This window comes from Triplophysa dalaica, chromosome 5 (assembly GCF_015846415.1).
Source record: "Triplophysa dalaica isolate WHDGS20190420 chromosome 5, ASM1584641v1, whole genome shotgun sequence".
Taxonomy (NCBI): Eukaryota; Metazoa; Chordata; class Actinopteri; order Cypriniformes; family Nemacheilidae; genus Triplophysa; species Triplophysa dalaica.
The window spans coordinates 13,417,585-13,432,585 of record NC_079546.1 but is presented as its reverse complement, the minus strand read 5'-3'; the positions used below and the strand labels follow the sequence as shown (position 1 = coordinate 13,432,585).

The window sequence follows — 15,001 nt, the reverse complement described above, 5'->3', positions numbered from 1 at the left end:
CACAATGTCACAATGCAATAATAATAAATACAGTTTTACCACCCAGTTTCCCCATCATACGTTACTAATTTATGAATCAAAGAGATAAACCGTTTTAATTACTTTAAGAACTATTTGGAATTACCTTCTGTGTTGACGGCGTGGCAATAGAGATGCCCATTCCTGATCCAGGCAAAACTGACAAAACCTTGTACTATGGAAAAAGCAAAAGGAAGACTTGTATGAATACTTATCTGTATTTTGCCATGAATACACATCACATTGTTTACATTGTTTCATGATTTAGAGATACCTTCTGAATATCTGTGATGTCCACTAGTTTTATGACTTTGTTCTTCTTTGAAGAACCTGATTTTGAGCTGGAACTCTCAAAACACAGGTAGCTGATGGATAGAGAATCATATATTGTATGAATTTACAAACATTGCTTAGATCAATGTTGACGCTACACATACACATGCGTTTATGTTAAACCACAGTACGAAATGATGATATGAATTTAAGGTTGATGGCCAGGGGCTGGTTGCATAAACTGCTTAGACTAGTCCTTCTTAGTCACCTAATCATTTTCTTCAAGACAGGTTAATAAAAAAGGTAGACTGATTAGTCCTAATAAATTGCTAGTCTGTGAGAATCAGAATTGCCAACGTCTATACTATATATTAGCTGAAAATTTGTATTAGTCATGAATAGTATGTCCGAAACCTCAGTATGCAAAAAACAGTAGCCAAATGGTCCATTATTTCCACCGAATCTCTTGTGCGCATCAGATGGACACTTCTCTATCCCATAATGCCACAGGAGCTGGGCAACTATCATGAACTGCACGAAGACACATTGATAGGATCTACATGCAGTTAATTAAAAACGGTAATCCAAAGGCAAAATCCAAAAAACAGTCATAAGCCCAAACACAGGTGGTCAGTCCAAACACAGCAAATGAATCCATAAGACAAAGGCAAACAGAGTGATCCAAAACCATCAAGGAGAGACAAAATCCAGACATAGAGACCGCTAGGAATTGCAGTATGACATTTTACAAAACATTTTACTTAACAATGAGTGACTGAGACAACCGGGTATAAATAGGCAGACAAACAACAGTTAACAGGACACAGGTGAAAGTTATAATGGATAATGAGTCCGGGTAATGGTTTATGGGTAATTTAGTCCAGTGAATGGCAACAGTCTGGTTGATGTGGGTAGTACCCTCTAGTGGACCTGGGAGGGCACTCCAGTAGGTGATTTTGACAGTAACGGTCTAATTTTAAAAGTAAATCACATAAATATAGCAGAGAACATTAAGGCGCACTTCCCTTTATAATGTATGTGCCAATAAATGAATTTCTCTTGACAAACTTAGGTTCACGTATACGTTGTGTCATGATTCTGCCTCATCATGTCATGTCTGTCTTGGTATAGTGGCAGGATCATGACAGAGCCTCATGTTTTGTGTGTAGAGAGACATGTTATTGTTGGTTATCATATAACATGCGCTCTATCTGGTCTCGTCTTGGGCCCCGCCCCTCACGTATCCTCGTTTAGCATTTCATTCCCAACACCTTCCCTTGTTAGTCTCCCTATTTAATGCACTTGTGGTTTCTGTCCTGTGCGGTTTCGTTTTATGTTGTTGCCTATCTTGCTTGTGTCCTGCCAGTGGATTGAGTGTATATCTTGTGAAGTGAATTGTATTGAACCTTGTGGATTATACCCTGTCGTGTTTGATTGTTTCCTGTCTTGATGCCTTGTTTCCCCTGTCCTGTCTACCGTGTGAGTTTAAGTTTGACCCTGTTCTTCTGTTTTTGCCCGCTCATAGGAAGTCTTTTGTTTCTAGTTTATTTATGTAGCCAAGCTCCTTTTTAACTCCCCATCCTGGGTTTTTGTTTGTGTTTGATAAAGTTTTTGTTTTGTTTTGTACACTGCTGCCTGGGTCTGGGTTCTGTTCTGAACTGATCGTGACAGGTTGTTGTTAATACGTCATAGGTCAAAGAGCATACGTGTCATATGACCCTAAAACATGGCGGATGCAGTATGTCCGAAATGTATTCAAACAATACTATATAGAACGTACTGTTTTAACGGCCAAGTACGTACGTACGTACATGCGTATTGTCACAGCTTTGCTGTAGCTCAGTGGTAAGAGCATTGTGTTAACAATACAAGGTTGTGGGTTCGATCCCAGGGGATTGCAGATACCCAAGTATAAATGTATAGGTTTATGCAGGGATGTCCAATGTCGGTGCCAAAGTCCTGCAGAGATTTGCTCCAACTTCGCTCAACACACCTGTTTGGAAGTTTCTAGTGCTTTGTGAGACCTTGATTAGCTGTTCAGGTATGTTTGATTAGGGTTGAAGCTAAACTTTGCAGGACACAGGCCCTCCAGGACTGACTTTGTACACCCCTGGGTTAATGCAATGTACGTAGCTTTGGATAAAAGCGACTGCCACAGATCTTTAAGTCTAAACCTTGAACTGCTCAACCATCAAATGCTATGTACACAACGTTTCTTACTTCTCAGTGACATATAGCATCCCGTTGCGGATGTAGTCAGTTGGCATCTTCCTGTCTCTATTTATCAGACAGCATCTCCATCCATTCTCACATACTAGAAGAAAGAACATGCAAACCAAACTATATCATTACCATTCCTCCACTATTACAATGGTGAATTGTTGCAGGTCAGATAGAGTCCTCACCAGGCAAAGGTCTTTCATTCTCGGGAAGGTTAAAGATCTCATGAAATGCTCCTTTCTTTGTGCTGTGTGAACGGCTGCTCTCCTCTTCTCGCGTAACACCGGCGGGAACGGTGGCTAAACTACTCCTTGATACAACTGGCTGGATCTGAACACACAGAGAAGGAATTTAACAGTAAACATGAAATACGTCTCACTTCAAGCAATAAATAACAAAAAATAAATCATTGAATTAAAATGATGTTGAAATCATTTAAAAGAAAGACTGCAATGCATCTGAGAATCAATATTTTCACCCAAGCATATACTGTATGTGTATATAAAACATGTATCCCTTTAACTCTTTCACCGCCATTGACGAGTTATCATCATTTAAAAAAAACGGTTCCCGCCAAAGACGAGTTTTTACGGCAATCAGTGTTTGTACTGTTTCACATTAGGTGCCATTGCACACCTTTGGGAAAAAGTACAGAATCTCATAACCTAGAACGTATATGTTTTAGCGGTTTTTAATGATTGTTCTGAGTGGAATCTTTGACAAAAAACGTTAATTATCTCAGCTGTTTAATCAAAGTGATGCATTTTTGAAGAAACCTACCCGCATCTACGGAGTGATAAAAAAACAAATGACGATAGAAGATACGGTTTCTTTTGTTTAAAAGCGGAGACACTGTTCTTTCATTTGACATATTGTTTGTCCATATATTCTTTACAGAAAATTTACTGTGAGCCATTAAAGTTGGGTGAAAATGTAAAAACGTAGGCTGGCAACTTTTTTTTTCAAAAAGGCTGGCGGGGAATGAGTTAACACAAACTAGATATTAGTGCTAAAGCCAATCTTGAACCATTCAGCACATTTCCACCTAAACAAAGCAAAGAAAAATGGCAGCTATTGTGTTAAAACAGAACTGATAATATCAGGCTGGATAACGTCCTCACCATGTAGGTTTTAAAACAGCAATGATTTTCTATCAATTTTAGAAAGACTATGAATCTGTCATGCATATAAATATTTCGGTACATTTTAAATAACCTTTGACCTCAAAGCTAACCAATATTTTGATATAGAGTGTAAATTAATTTTATTTGCTTGTTAAAATAAAGAGTTGGAGTAAAACAAACAACCATAGTACTATATATATCTATATTTGTTTGTTGGCAAACAGATACATGTTTTTCATTTGTTGGAAAGTCATAGCGCAATAGTTTATCCTCCAATACATCTATTAAAACAATGTCAAAGTATTAAATTCATCCACAGTGTACTTAATGTGGGGAATTCAATTTTGAATAATTGAAGAAGAAGCCCAAAATACAGCTGTGGCAGATTCTACAATATCTGAATAAAACCGTCTATACACACACACACACACAAACTAATTAAAAAGTCTGTGAAAATGGGTCAAAACTGGCATCTGTTTGCTTTAGTTGTACATTTGCTAACGTAACCCATACATTAGCTATTTGGGACATTATGTAACATTAGCAGTAAATTAAATATAAACAGATTATTGGCAGATTGAGATTTGGGGATCCTAATGGTCATTAAAATAATAACATTGTTTATATGAAATAATCATTTATATATATTTTATAATATTGAAAAAAATGCTCATGATAAATAAGCTAAAATAGGCTTGGGTTTTTGTATGCAAAATATAATTAGCATTTATATTTGTAGCCAAATTTGATCCATTTGTCCACAGCCAAGAGTCACAGGGTGTATCTATTGCATATTCACGCACCAAACACACAGATAAAGAAAGAAAGGTAAGCTGTTGGAAGCCTATAACACACGTTGTCAATAGCACACCAGAATCCCTACCTTCTCACACCCAGACAGCTGAGAGAAAGAGACAACAGATTATGTGCAACAGTCATCCACACACATGCGTACACACATTCATGGTGACTTTCATGTAACAAATGTCTAATAAATGCCTTACATATTTATATAAAACAATGTCAGCCATTTGTCAGACAAGCGTTCATTTGAAAGGTTTATTTTAATGACAATATTAAAAAGTCACAGTTAAAGAAAGTTTACCTAAACGTGACTGGTAATCTGTTGCTTCTATGAAAACTCATCCAACAGCACTGGCAGATAAAGTGACATTTCAATTTCAGCGCGTTCTTCGGCTTCAGACCATAATTTTACAGTGATATATCAACCCTTTTGACAATTTTTGATAGCCACAATCCACGTTCACCTTCAATGTATAAAAATAAGCCTTTGAGGCTGGTGTTGGTCTCTTTGTCTTACCCGTCGTAACACAGTAGCATTGCTCCTTTCTTTTAGCTGGGGGTCGGTGGGCAAGCTGTTCCACATGATGAACGGAGTGTCGTATTTGTCTCTTAGTTTCGGGCAGCTCTTAAACAGAAAGTCTATAATAAAGAACTTGATGCCTGCGTAAAGCCCTATAAGAGAAAGTATGTACAAACACAATAAAACTTCTAAAATTGGTCAATAAGGCGTGGGTATTTTATGTGACTTAACTACACCTTTGTTATGACAAACATGTTTTCAAATATAAGGTGAAATCTTAAGTTGGTCTAACTTTCCGGAGAAGTAAAAAGTGTAATTAAAATGCAAATATAATGAAGTAAGGGTTCATTAAGTAGATTAGTTCGGCTTTTCAATTAATATCTCTTCTCACACAGCAGTATAAATATTAATAGTGCTGGCACTGTGTGCAAGTCGTATTATCTGTTACTAAGTACTTCGTGAAGTGTTTATGTGCATGTGTTTATGGGTAATAATTCTTACCTATCATAAAGCCCATTAGCTTGTAGGGTAGGACGCAGGAGGTGATGAAGGCCACCCACAGAGCAATGTACAACTTCTGAGTAATCTCAGGCTGAACCCACATAAACAGACTGACACACACACACACAGAAACATTTATTCAATTTCCAAGTATATGAAACTTAAACTTGAAAAAAAAAGTCAAAAGAGCTACTTACTTTTTGATTTTCTCCAAAACATCTGCCATCTTTCCAAATAGATTCTACAGAATTTTTTTATAACATTTGGTGGTTTTAAAAATGGTTTGTAAATGAACATGAAAGGTATTTTATTATGGATTTGCCTTTGAACGTTCAATGACATGAATGTAATATATAGCTTTAAATATAAAAAAAAACATGCTGGGTTCAATACAACTTGCTTCATGCAAAGCATTTGTGACATTTTGACCACAGAACACTTTTTCAGCAAAGGGCAAAGTATAGCAAACCATATTAAAGGGAAAGTTCACCCAAAAATGTATATTCTGTCATCATATACTCACCCTCAGGTTGTTCCAAACCTGTATAAATTTCTTTGTTCTGATGAAGACAGAGAGATATATTTTGAAGAATGTCATTAACCAAAGACATCTTATTCCCCATATACTGTCACAGTAGGGAAAATAAATACTGTGGGAGTCAATGGGGGATGAGATCTGTTTGGTTACGGACATTCTTCCAAATATCTTATGTTGTGTTTAGCAGAACAAATAGATTCATACAGGTTTGCAACAACTCGAGGGTAAGTAAATGATGACAGAAATTTCATTTTTGGGTGAACTATCTCTTTAAGTTATAGGCTTAATGAATACATAAAGCTGGCACCTGTGCTTTTTGTGCAACATCAAGAACTAACTGAAACTTTTCAGACACAGTCAAGTCCTCCTTGGGAGGTTCCTGGAAATCACAAGAGAAAAACAATAAAGTATTAAAAAAACTAACAAACAGAAAGGTCATGTACCTGAATCTTATTTTAGGAAAGAAATATCCAACCACAGGTTCTGAAACTTCAGGCACAATGCTCCATTGAATTCTCCAGCCTCTTAATTAAAACACAAAAAAAGATTTCAACAAAGATACTTACAAACATAATTATCACTTATCAAATAATATAGTGCTTAAAAAAGATAATTTAGGGCAGTACCCATTTTTATGTTTTTTTTTCAAGCCAAGTACCCCTTGACCAGACATTTTGCATTAAAATACAGTGAAATGAGAGTCAGACAGTTATATCTGATGCCACAAAGTAAGTTTATTGCTCATAAACATTTCTGTATGTAGCTTTACCCAACTATGTAAATCTTATTTTTTTTACATTTAACCGCAACCTCTCCTAACTTCTATTTAAGGCTGCTGTCCTTCTGAAACCTTGAATCTTCATTTTTTTTTTCATAAATCATTATTAGTCACCCTTTAGGTCTTTCATTATCCAACCGATAAAAGCATTCAAAAGTGCTTGTCAAATTGACAACTCCATACTTAATCATTTAAAAAGTACAGTGTTTTTACATTCCCTGAAGAACAGAAAATTTGGACATCCGTAGTTAATGATTTCAAACATACTGGTTAAAGTGCACATGTATTCAAATGAAATGTATGTTAAAACCACACTCCTGTTAGATTTGGGTAAATTTGGTTGCCTCACCTGGCGATGAGGTAATTCAGTGACAACCTTAGAATGGCTAAAGATAGAAACAAAGGAATGGCCCAGCCATGCCATGCTGCATTCATATAGATCTGTGACAAAAGACACAAGAATTGCATTCCTGTCATAAAAATAACATGTAAAAGTAACAGCCTATTTATCCAAGGTTAAAGGCTTGTCAGAGCTGCATTCAAGGTTTACTGACAAACATAAGATAATGTGTCATGAAACTCAGCTAGTGAGAACCCAATTGCAGGCAAACATGGGGATGAAGGGGTTAACAGATATTTGAATATATACCAGACTCTTACAAAACAGGCAAAACAAAACCCACGAGGGGGAAACAAGACAGGATAAAATTATTAACTAAAACAAGGACTCGGACTGACTCAACGAAGAAAATAAACACTTAAGACAACACTAGACTATACTCATAAAACACGAGGTAACAAGAACTTGACAAGTCAGGGCACAATATAAACAAGGTACAGCATACATAACATCTACAGGAGCGCAAAGACAGACGATGTACAGCTTACAGCAATACACAACTTTCACAACGAACGCGCACAATGAACACGAGGATGTTCATTGGGAAACAGACAAAGGATAATTAATAGGGACCAGGTGACGGGGATTAAAGACTGGAGGAAACAAGGGGGCGGGAACATAGACGCAGACCGGAGAGAGAGTATAGAAGGCCCCTAGGGAAACTATCTTTCCCTCCACACAACTTAAGGCTATGTCATGACTCCGCTGCAAGAACAAGCACAAACATGACATGATAGCGGAATCATGACATAATGAATGTTAATTCGGTCAAATTCCTTTGTGTAAATTTCCTGTAGCTGAGTGGTTAGAGCATGCCTCTACCAACATCCTCAAAAACAAATGCATAGTATAATGCAATGCAAGTCTATGGACTTAATGTTGTGTAAAGGACAGAAATTCAGGTTTAAGACTGAAAACTCATGTAACCACTCACTATGAAGGCAATTGCTGACGTGTATACAGAATGCCAGTTGGATAAGGCGGAAAGATTTCGTAAGAAATTTGTCACCGGTCTGGCACCCCGTTCTAGAAAAAAAGTACAAACAATTAGTCTTACAATTGAATAAAAAAAGTTGGCGCCACACCTTAAAAGTGTTTATTATTTTCTAACATCAGCAAAGTCACATGAACATTTTAATAGACTCAATAAATAAGACTTACTAAGTCGTCGCATATTTTCAGTTAATCTGTAATAAAGATAAAATAATTTCCATGTTAAAGGGACAGTCAAACACATGCAAAAATCAGAATTTTACCTTAGATTTTTATATATGACTGTTGCTTGCCTATGCAAAACTGAATGACTGGTGTTATGCTGAGGTTGCTCAGATGGTCTGAATGGTTTCAAAGTGTCAATATACAGTTTCTCTTAAGAATGCAAAATAAACCAACAGCAACATGACTATTTCAATGTATAAACATATATTAATCCTTTAAAATGCACTATACAGCATGAAGTTTGCTACATTTCAGTAAATGATCTGTAGGTTAATATACTCTTGACCACAAGAGGGCAACATCTGAGGAAAGCTTTCAGTTGTCAGTTCAGTTCTATTAATGATTCTGCTCAGAAGGTTTCTTTTGTGTTTATAAAGATGCTGTGTAAATAAATATAAAATGAACAACAAACTTAATGCGTGACAGTTTGAGCTTTGTAACTGACCTTTTAGCACTTAGTGGCTCTTCAGCCTCAACCGTGTTCTCCTCAGGCTGAAACCGAAAATCTTCAATATAAACCCCAAACCGATCATACAGCCAGTTCTGCAGCCGATAACACACTGTCTCTTTCTGCTGTTTGTCTACAGAGAAAAGACGGACTGGTATATATTTTTTTCAAAGCCCACAACTAAAAATCTATAAACCAGGAGAGGGAGAGAGAGACCGAGAGAGAGAGAGAGTTGTGCTCCACATTCTAATATCCTGCCTCAAACGAAAGAGGTTGGTCTGGCCTACATGGTCTACAAATTTAGACAAGTGCCTAAAATAACAACTGGAAGCTTCCCGAAACAGTTCGGAATCTGTAACCAATACCACAAATCAGCTTCAAGATCTCAATATAGCGTACAAAGGCCACACTTAATGCTAAGACTGTTAACAAAACCGTAATTAAACAGTGAAAATGTTGAAATATTGTTTGAGAGATTTTAGATCTGTACTTGTGTTCTACTGTTAATACAGACAGCTGCCCTTGTAAGGTACAATCAAAAATGAAAAGCAACCTCATAACTGTAGATCATCGATTTGCGCTGTTCTAAATAGTAACCAGACACATAATTTTTGGTCTTAAAGCAGGTTTCAGTGTAGCTTGTCTTCAACCAGATCTACTGGACTGTTTCATTGGACTTCATTTTCATGTGCATCATAAAGTTATGACAGGCCCAAAGCAGACCTTTGCTGTCCATGAGCACATTCAAAATTTTGTATTTGCTCATACAATACTAATATTCATGTTCAATGCTCACACATATCATCATATGGTAATTTACCTCCAGTACTGATTTGCTTGTATTTTTTTAAAGATTGTGTTGACACATTATCTCTTACCAGTAATTTACCAGTTGAGACTGTATGTAAAAAAAAGGAGTATCATGTTTTATGTTACCTGTGCCGTTAGCTGCAGGTGGTTGCTGTTTGTGTGGAGGTTGAGGTGGGGAATCTTCACATCTGCATCAGGAAGCAAAAATGACAATAGAACATTTAATTTCATATTAGGCAAAGTAGATTCATTCAGCATAAATTAACTGCAAAATAGCATCAAAGCTGTCTTGTTTTGGGGAGTTTTTCTAAACGTCTTGGAGAAATTACTCATCTGAGATGAGATAACATGCAAGTCTGAGGTCATCATAATCTCTACAAGTTCGCCCTCGACATGTTTTTGTAGGGTTATTAATAGAAACTCCCCTCAGCGGACCTCAGTTGAACCCTAACATGTGTTGTCAATCACAAGTAAATCGATTAGATGTGGCATTGTTAGGTCAGTGGAAAGAACACTCTGTGCTGGCACATGCTTGAATTTGTACGTATAGATATTGACCCTTTAGGGTCATGAGAGGTGGGCTATATCAGCTCTTTAAAAAGGATTATCATGTTGTGTGGGCAGCTCTGCTTTCACAGTCAGATAAGACGCCGGACAGGGTCAATGAACACTGCCAACACACTTCAACTAACCAAAAACTATCTCTCAGGATCTCTAATACATTAGCTATAAACTTTTAAAAAGTATATAGTAAATCTGTTCATATTTTACCCCTAGATTAAATAAGGATATGCAGGCACAGAAAAAATTAAGAGACCATTTAAGAGACTGTTTGTCTGTTAAATTTGAACAGAGACTGTTAAATTATATTTTTTGTGTAATTCTATGAACTCCTTAGAATATTTCTTCCAAATTTCATATAGAAATATTGTTTTTATTGCAGAATATAAAAACTGGAGAAACAGGTCAAAAATAAAGATGCTCTGTATTTTTTCAGACCTCAAATACTGCAAAGAAAACAATAAAGTGATATTCACTTTAAGGCAATACAACAGTAATTTTGTATTGTATTCTATGTATTTAGAATTTTTTTATCACAGTTTTCATGTGTCTTGTCATGCTTTCAGTCTTTCGCATTGCTGTTGGATGAATTCATGTCAATCCTAAGGTTTGATTTTGTTTAAATTCATCAAACACTGGACTGGAATGGCCACATGACAATTTGAAATGGTCTCTTATTTTTTCCGCGGCTGTATATATACAGTATATACATTTATATGTTCTTCAAACAACTCCAATAAGTTATTAAATGTATTCTCAAGTGAAATGACTCTTCCCGTGATGTGCATATAGCCTATTAATATTTCAAGTTTATTTATCAAAACATTTTAATAACTTTTATCTCATTGGTTCTTGTGTGAGTATTTCAAATTGAACAGTTATGATATTATTTTTCCAAATATTTCATTATCATTATTTTTTATTTCGGTAAACAATGTTTAGGTGAATTGTTTATGAACTCCAAATTCAAAATACACCTGAAACATACTCTATGCAAATTCCTATGTTATAGGAATCTATGCAAATTATATTTGTTGCAGCATTTTAAAATGTGTCGGAGTAATACTCATATTTAGTACACACTGGATTTTCAATGTTGTCACATGGACCATTAAAGCCAATGTAAAGGATTTTACTTCTGTAATCTCACTGATTTCTATATGAAACGTGATATAATCCAATATGACCTGATTTCATGGTGAAAAATGGTTCCAGTATGACAGGTTGGACGGAAACCTCTTATGGATCTTGAAAAGAAAGATTTGGAGAGCAGTGTTGCACATTTTGATGTTCATTTACATTTTGAATTTGGCTTTTTTTAAGAAAAATGTGCATCAAGGAATCAAGTAAAATTAGGAATATGTATTTAATAATTTAAAGTTAATTTCATGTACACTGAAAGCCTGTATAATTGGACACTGCACATGCAAGGTATTGGCCACATATCTGTATGTGCATGGGTTTTCATATGTAGAGTATGTTTACGTCCCAAGGAGTTTTCTCACCTGGTCTTCAGGACTTCACTCATCCTCTGTTCCAGGTCAAGTCTTCTGCTGCGCTCCCTCTCCAGCTCCTGTTTAATGGTCTCCACATTGGTTTCTTCTCTTAGCTTCCGCAATTCTTCCTCTGAAAGAAGAAAACATACAAATTACTACATGCTTTCATAAACATGTAAAAAGGAAAAGGAATTTAATACAAATATAAAACAAATGATTTATGACGCACCTTATGCATAAGTATGAGGTCTAAATCCAGCCTGGATATAAAAGTGCCAAAGGGAAATTCATAAATTTGCACCCCAATTAATAAAAGAGTTTTATGGAATTACTACTGTATGTTTTTTAGACCTGTATCATGGTAATGCCAAGGTTTTTGTTGATTTACCTGGAATACTGTGTGAACAGACTAGACTAGACTAGAGTAGAATATTTCATAAAATTGCTGCTCCCAAATTTGTCATGCCATTAAATTGTGAACTACCATCAATATGGCGGCACGCCCTCTCCATCTCAAAATTACACAGTAAATTTAATTTTGGGGGAAAATATTTATTTTACAATTTAACACGGTAGAATTAATCGAACAAATCCCAAATGTTTTAATACTGTAGCTAGCTGAGTTTTCTTCTATTTCACTGGTTTGTAAATTTCAGCGGCCTAATTTACAGTATATTGATCTCCCGTGAGCACTCGTCTATGTACACTATATGTCTCAAAAAATCTCAAAAAGACAATTGGAAGCTTGAATACCATAATAAAATAGCACTTCCTGTGCTCGGAGCTGAGAGAGATGGCCATTAGTATAAGTTCTTTTGTCAAATGAAATGAAAGCTGTCAACTGTACTCTATGTACAACTTCACTACTCAATTAACAGAATTTGATTTTCACAACGTGGGACTGCCTAAATATTGTTTTGCTAAAGTAAAAGGCCTAAGACCCTATACCAACCTTGAAAACCTATAAGTAGTTGCTAAGTTAAGCGTAACTTGCTCTTGCTCATACAAAACGTTGCTGACTTGAACTCCGTAACTCCTAAAGTTTTATATTTCCCTGTGCCCTATTTGTGCATTGAATCAAAACATTATATCAAGCCTTTCACAAATTACACTTCTCATATGATATTTATAAACTGTATGTGTGTATATGATTCCTAAAACAGCAGAGGGGCAATTCCGCGAAAATGTCAACAAACCCTGCGGTTTTTACTATCGTAACAGCACAGATTTTAATATTTGGTGGTTCAAATACCCATGTGAGAGCTCTCTTCAAATTTGTAAAGCATTTGTTTTATTTTTAGTGCTTGATTTTTCATAGTCAGTTAAGTGCCATTTTCAGGATTGTCACATCCATAACGCTACATAATCCTCATAAATGAACACATGAAAATGAATAAAAAATAACTATTTTATCTTCTATAAAGAGGGATCCCTTCTCCATTCATTGGGTATTCTTGCTTCAGGATTGTGCAGTTTATTTGACAGAATCCTACAAAGTTTATCGTCTCCAAAAAAGCGCGTCCTTTTTTTGACAAATTTTGTTGCAGGTTTATTTCCTGTTTTTTAAATATATATTTTTTCATAGACTGGCATTTTTTATGTTTAGACTCTATCAAGAATGGTTCAGTAGAATATAAACAGATGGTTCAATGTCATGATTCCGCCATCATGTCATGTCTATTCTTGGTCTTGGGGCTGAGTCATGGCATAGCCTTAGGTTGTGTGTGGAGGGAGAGATAGTGATCCTATCGGCTTTGTTAATCTTCTCTCCGCTCTGCGTCGTTAGCTTTCCCTCAGCGTTAAATCCCTGTCACCAGGTCCCTGTTAATTATCCTTTGTCTGTCTCCCTTATAAAACATCCTCGTGTCTATTGTCCTGGGCTCGTTCGTTGAATGTACTTTGTAGTTTGTGACTTACCTAGCTTTGTTGTTGCTGCTTGTTCCAATTTGTGAGTAATCGTTTCCCTAGTATATGTCAGTTTATATCAAGTAGTGTTTAGTTAGTCTAGTTAGTAGTTTATTGTTCCAGTTGAGTCTGTCATTTATATTCCCCGTGTCATTACTGTTTTACCCCCGCGTGGGTTTTTGTTTTTGTTCCTGTTTTTTGTATAATAAATCCTTACGTTAACCCCTGCGTTCCCATGTCGCTGCCTGCATTTGGGTTCTCCCTGAACGATCCATGACAGTTCAGTATAATTGTAACAAATTCATTCTCTGAGCATTTTTATGACACATCCATAGAGCAAAATGTCACGTCCATAACGTTGGAATTGCCCAGGAGCATCTGTTACCTTAAATCTGTAACCTTAAAGGAACATTTCACCTTCAAAATGAAAATACTGTCATTATTTACTCGCCCTGTTATCGTTTTAACATCTGATTTTTGTTCTTCTGCAAAACACAATGTTGGTAATGAAAAACCGCTGGTTCCCTTTGATATCTACTGTATGGAGAGAAAATCAATGTAAATCCAATGGGACCAAATGTTTTCTGTTAGCAACGTTTTTCAAAATATCTTATTTTGTGTTTTGCAGAAGAAAGTCATAAAGGTTTGAATTATGAGTTGAAAAATAAGTCGCTTCATCGCTCTAAACTCTCTGTATCAACTGAAAGATATTCCGATCAAAAGGTAAAACATTCCACTGGAGATTATTCAAAAATTTGAATCTGTTGTGAAAAATATATTATAACACCTGGTATGAATCACCACAAAAAGTTTTTCTAATACAAAAGATAGCACACCAGGGTTAAAATTCTGAGACATAAATCTGTCTCTGCTTCTTCCCACTTTCATTCAGTAGAAAAGTCTTTCAAAATCTGCCTCACAAGCTCTTTAGACAAAAATTATTCTACCATAGCTTCAATAAAAATGGAAGTTTGCAAGATTACCTTGAAAAAAGTAGGCTCTTGAAGCAAAGGATTGACTACATATAGCTAGAATAAAATAATCTCTGGGAGCAAGTATTACATATAATATGCAAACAACATAAACACAAAATGTAGGATATGTTTCAATTATATGTGATAAGATAAACTGCATACAGTACGCAGACCTCAATTTCCTGCATGGTCCATATCAAGAGACACAACTCATTTCATCAACGCCAATCAAGCCCTATAAATGATTCATAAGCTCTCAGAGAGAGAGAGAGAGAGAGTCACAGACCAGCCAGAAGAAGCTGTGAGGTCATTGTTCATATCCATCTTTGTTCGTCCGTCCCTTAAATAAAATTCTATTTCCCTTTTAATTTCAAATTTTAACTCAATGGGCCATATTTTCCCGATCTAAATGC

The 15,001-nt window shown here is 35.9% G+C and overlaps 1 protein-coding gene across 8 annotated transcripts in view; it reads right to left on the bottom strand.

Annotated features, from left to right (window-relative positions):
• gramd4a (GRAM domain containing 4a) overlaps positions 1–15,001 on the bottom strand; it is a 67,055-nt gene that overhangs the window by 1,799 nt on the left and 50,255 nt on the right. For 5 of the 8 annotated variants that reach the window (XM_056749049.1, XM_056749052.1, XM_056749050.1 and 2 more), the window contains 14 exons: positions 11,719–11,839; positions 9,779–9,840; positions 8,840–8,975; positions 8,338–8,363; positions 8,111–8,202; positions 7,126–7,217; positions 6,306–6,522; positions 5,658–5,701; positions 5,461–5,570; positions 4,957–5,111; positions 2,697–2,841; positions 2,512–2,605; positions 293–383; positions 125–193 (listed from right to left, as the gene is read on the bottom strand). In XM_056749049.1, coding sequence (XP_056605027.1) covers positions 125–193; positions 293–383; positions 2,512–2,605; positions 2,697–2,841; positions 4,957–5,111; positions 5,461–5,570; positions 5,658–5,701; positions 6,306–6,522; positions 7,126–7,217; positions 8,111–8,202; positions 8,338–8,363; positions 8,840–8,975; positions 9,779–9,840; positions 11,719–11,839 — 1,454 coding nt within the window. The remainder of the gene's footprint in view (positions 1–124; positions 194–292; positions 384–2,511; positions 2,606–2,696; positions 2,842–4,956; positions 5,112–5,460; positions 5,571–5,657; positions 5,702–6,305; positions 6,523–7,125; positions 7,218–8,110; positions 8,203–8,337; positions 8,364–8,839; positions 8,976–9,778; positions 9,841–11,718; positions 11,840–15,001) is intronic. The other 3 variants (XM_056749051.1, XM_056749054.1, XM_056749055.1) reach the window with 1 other exon arrangement.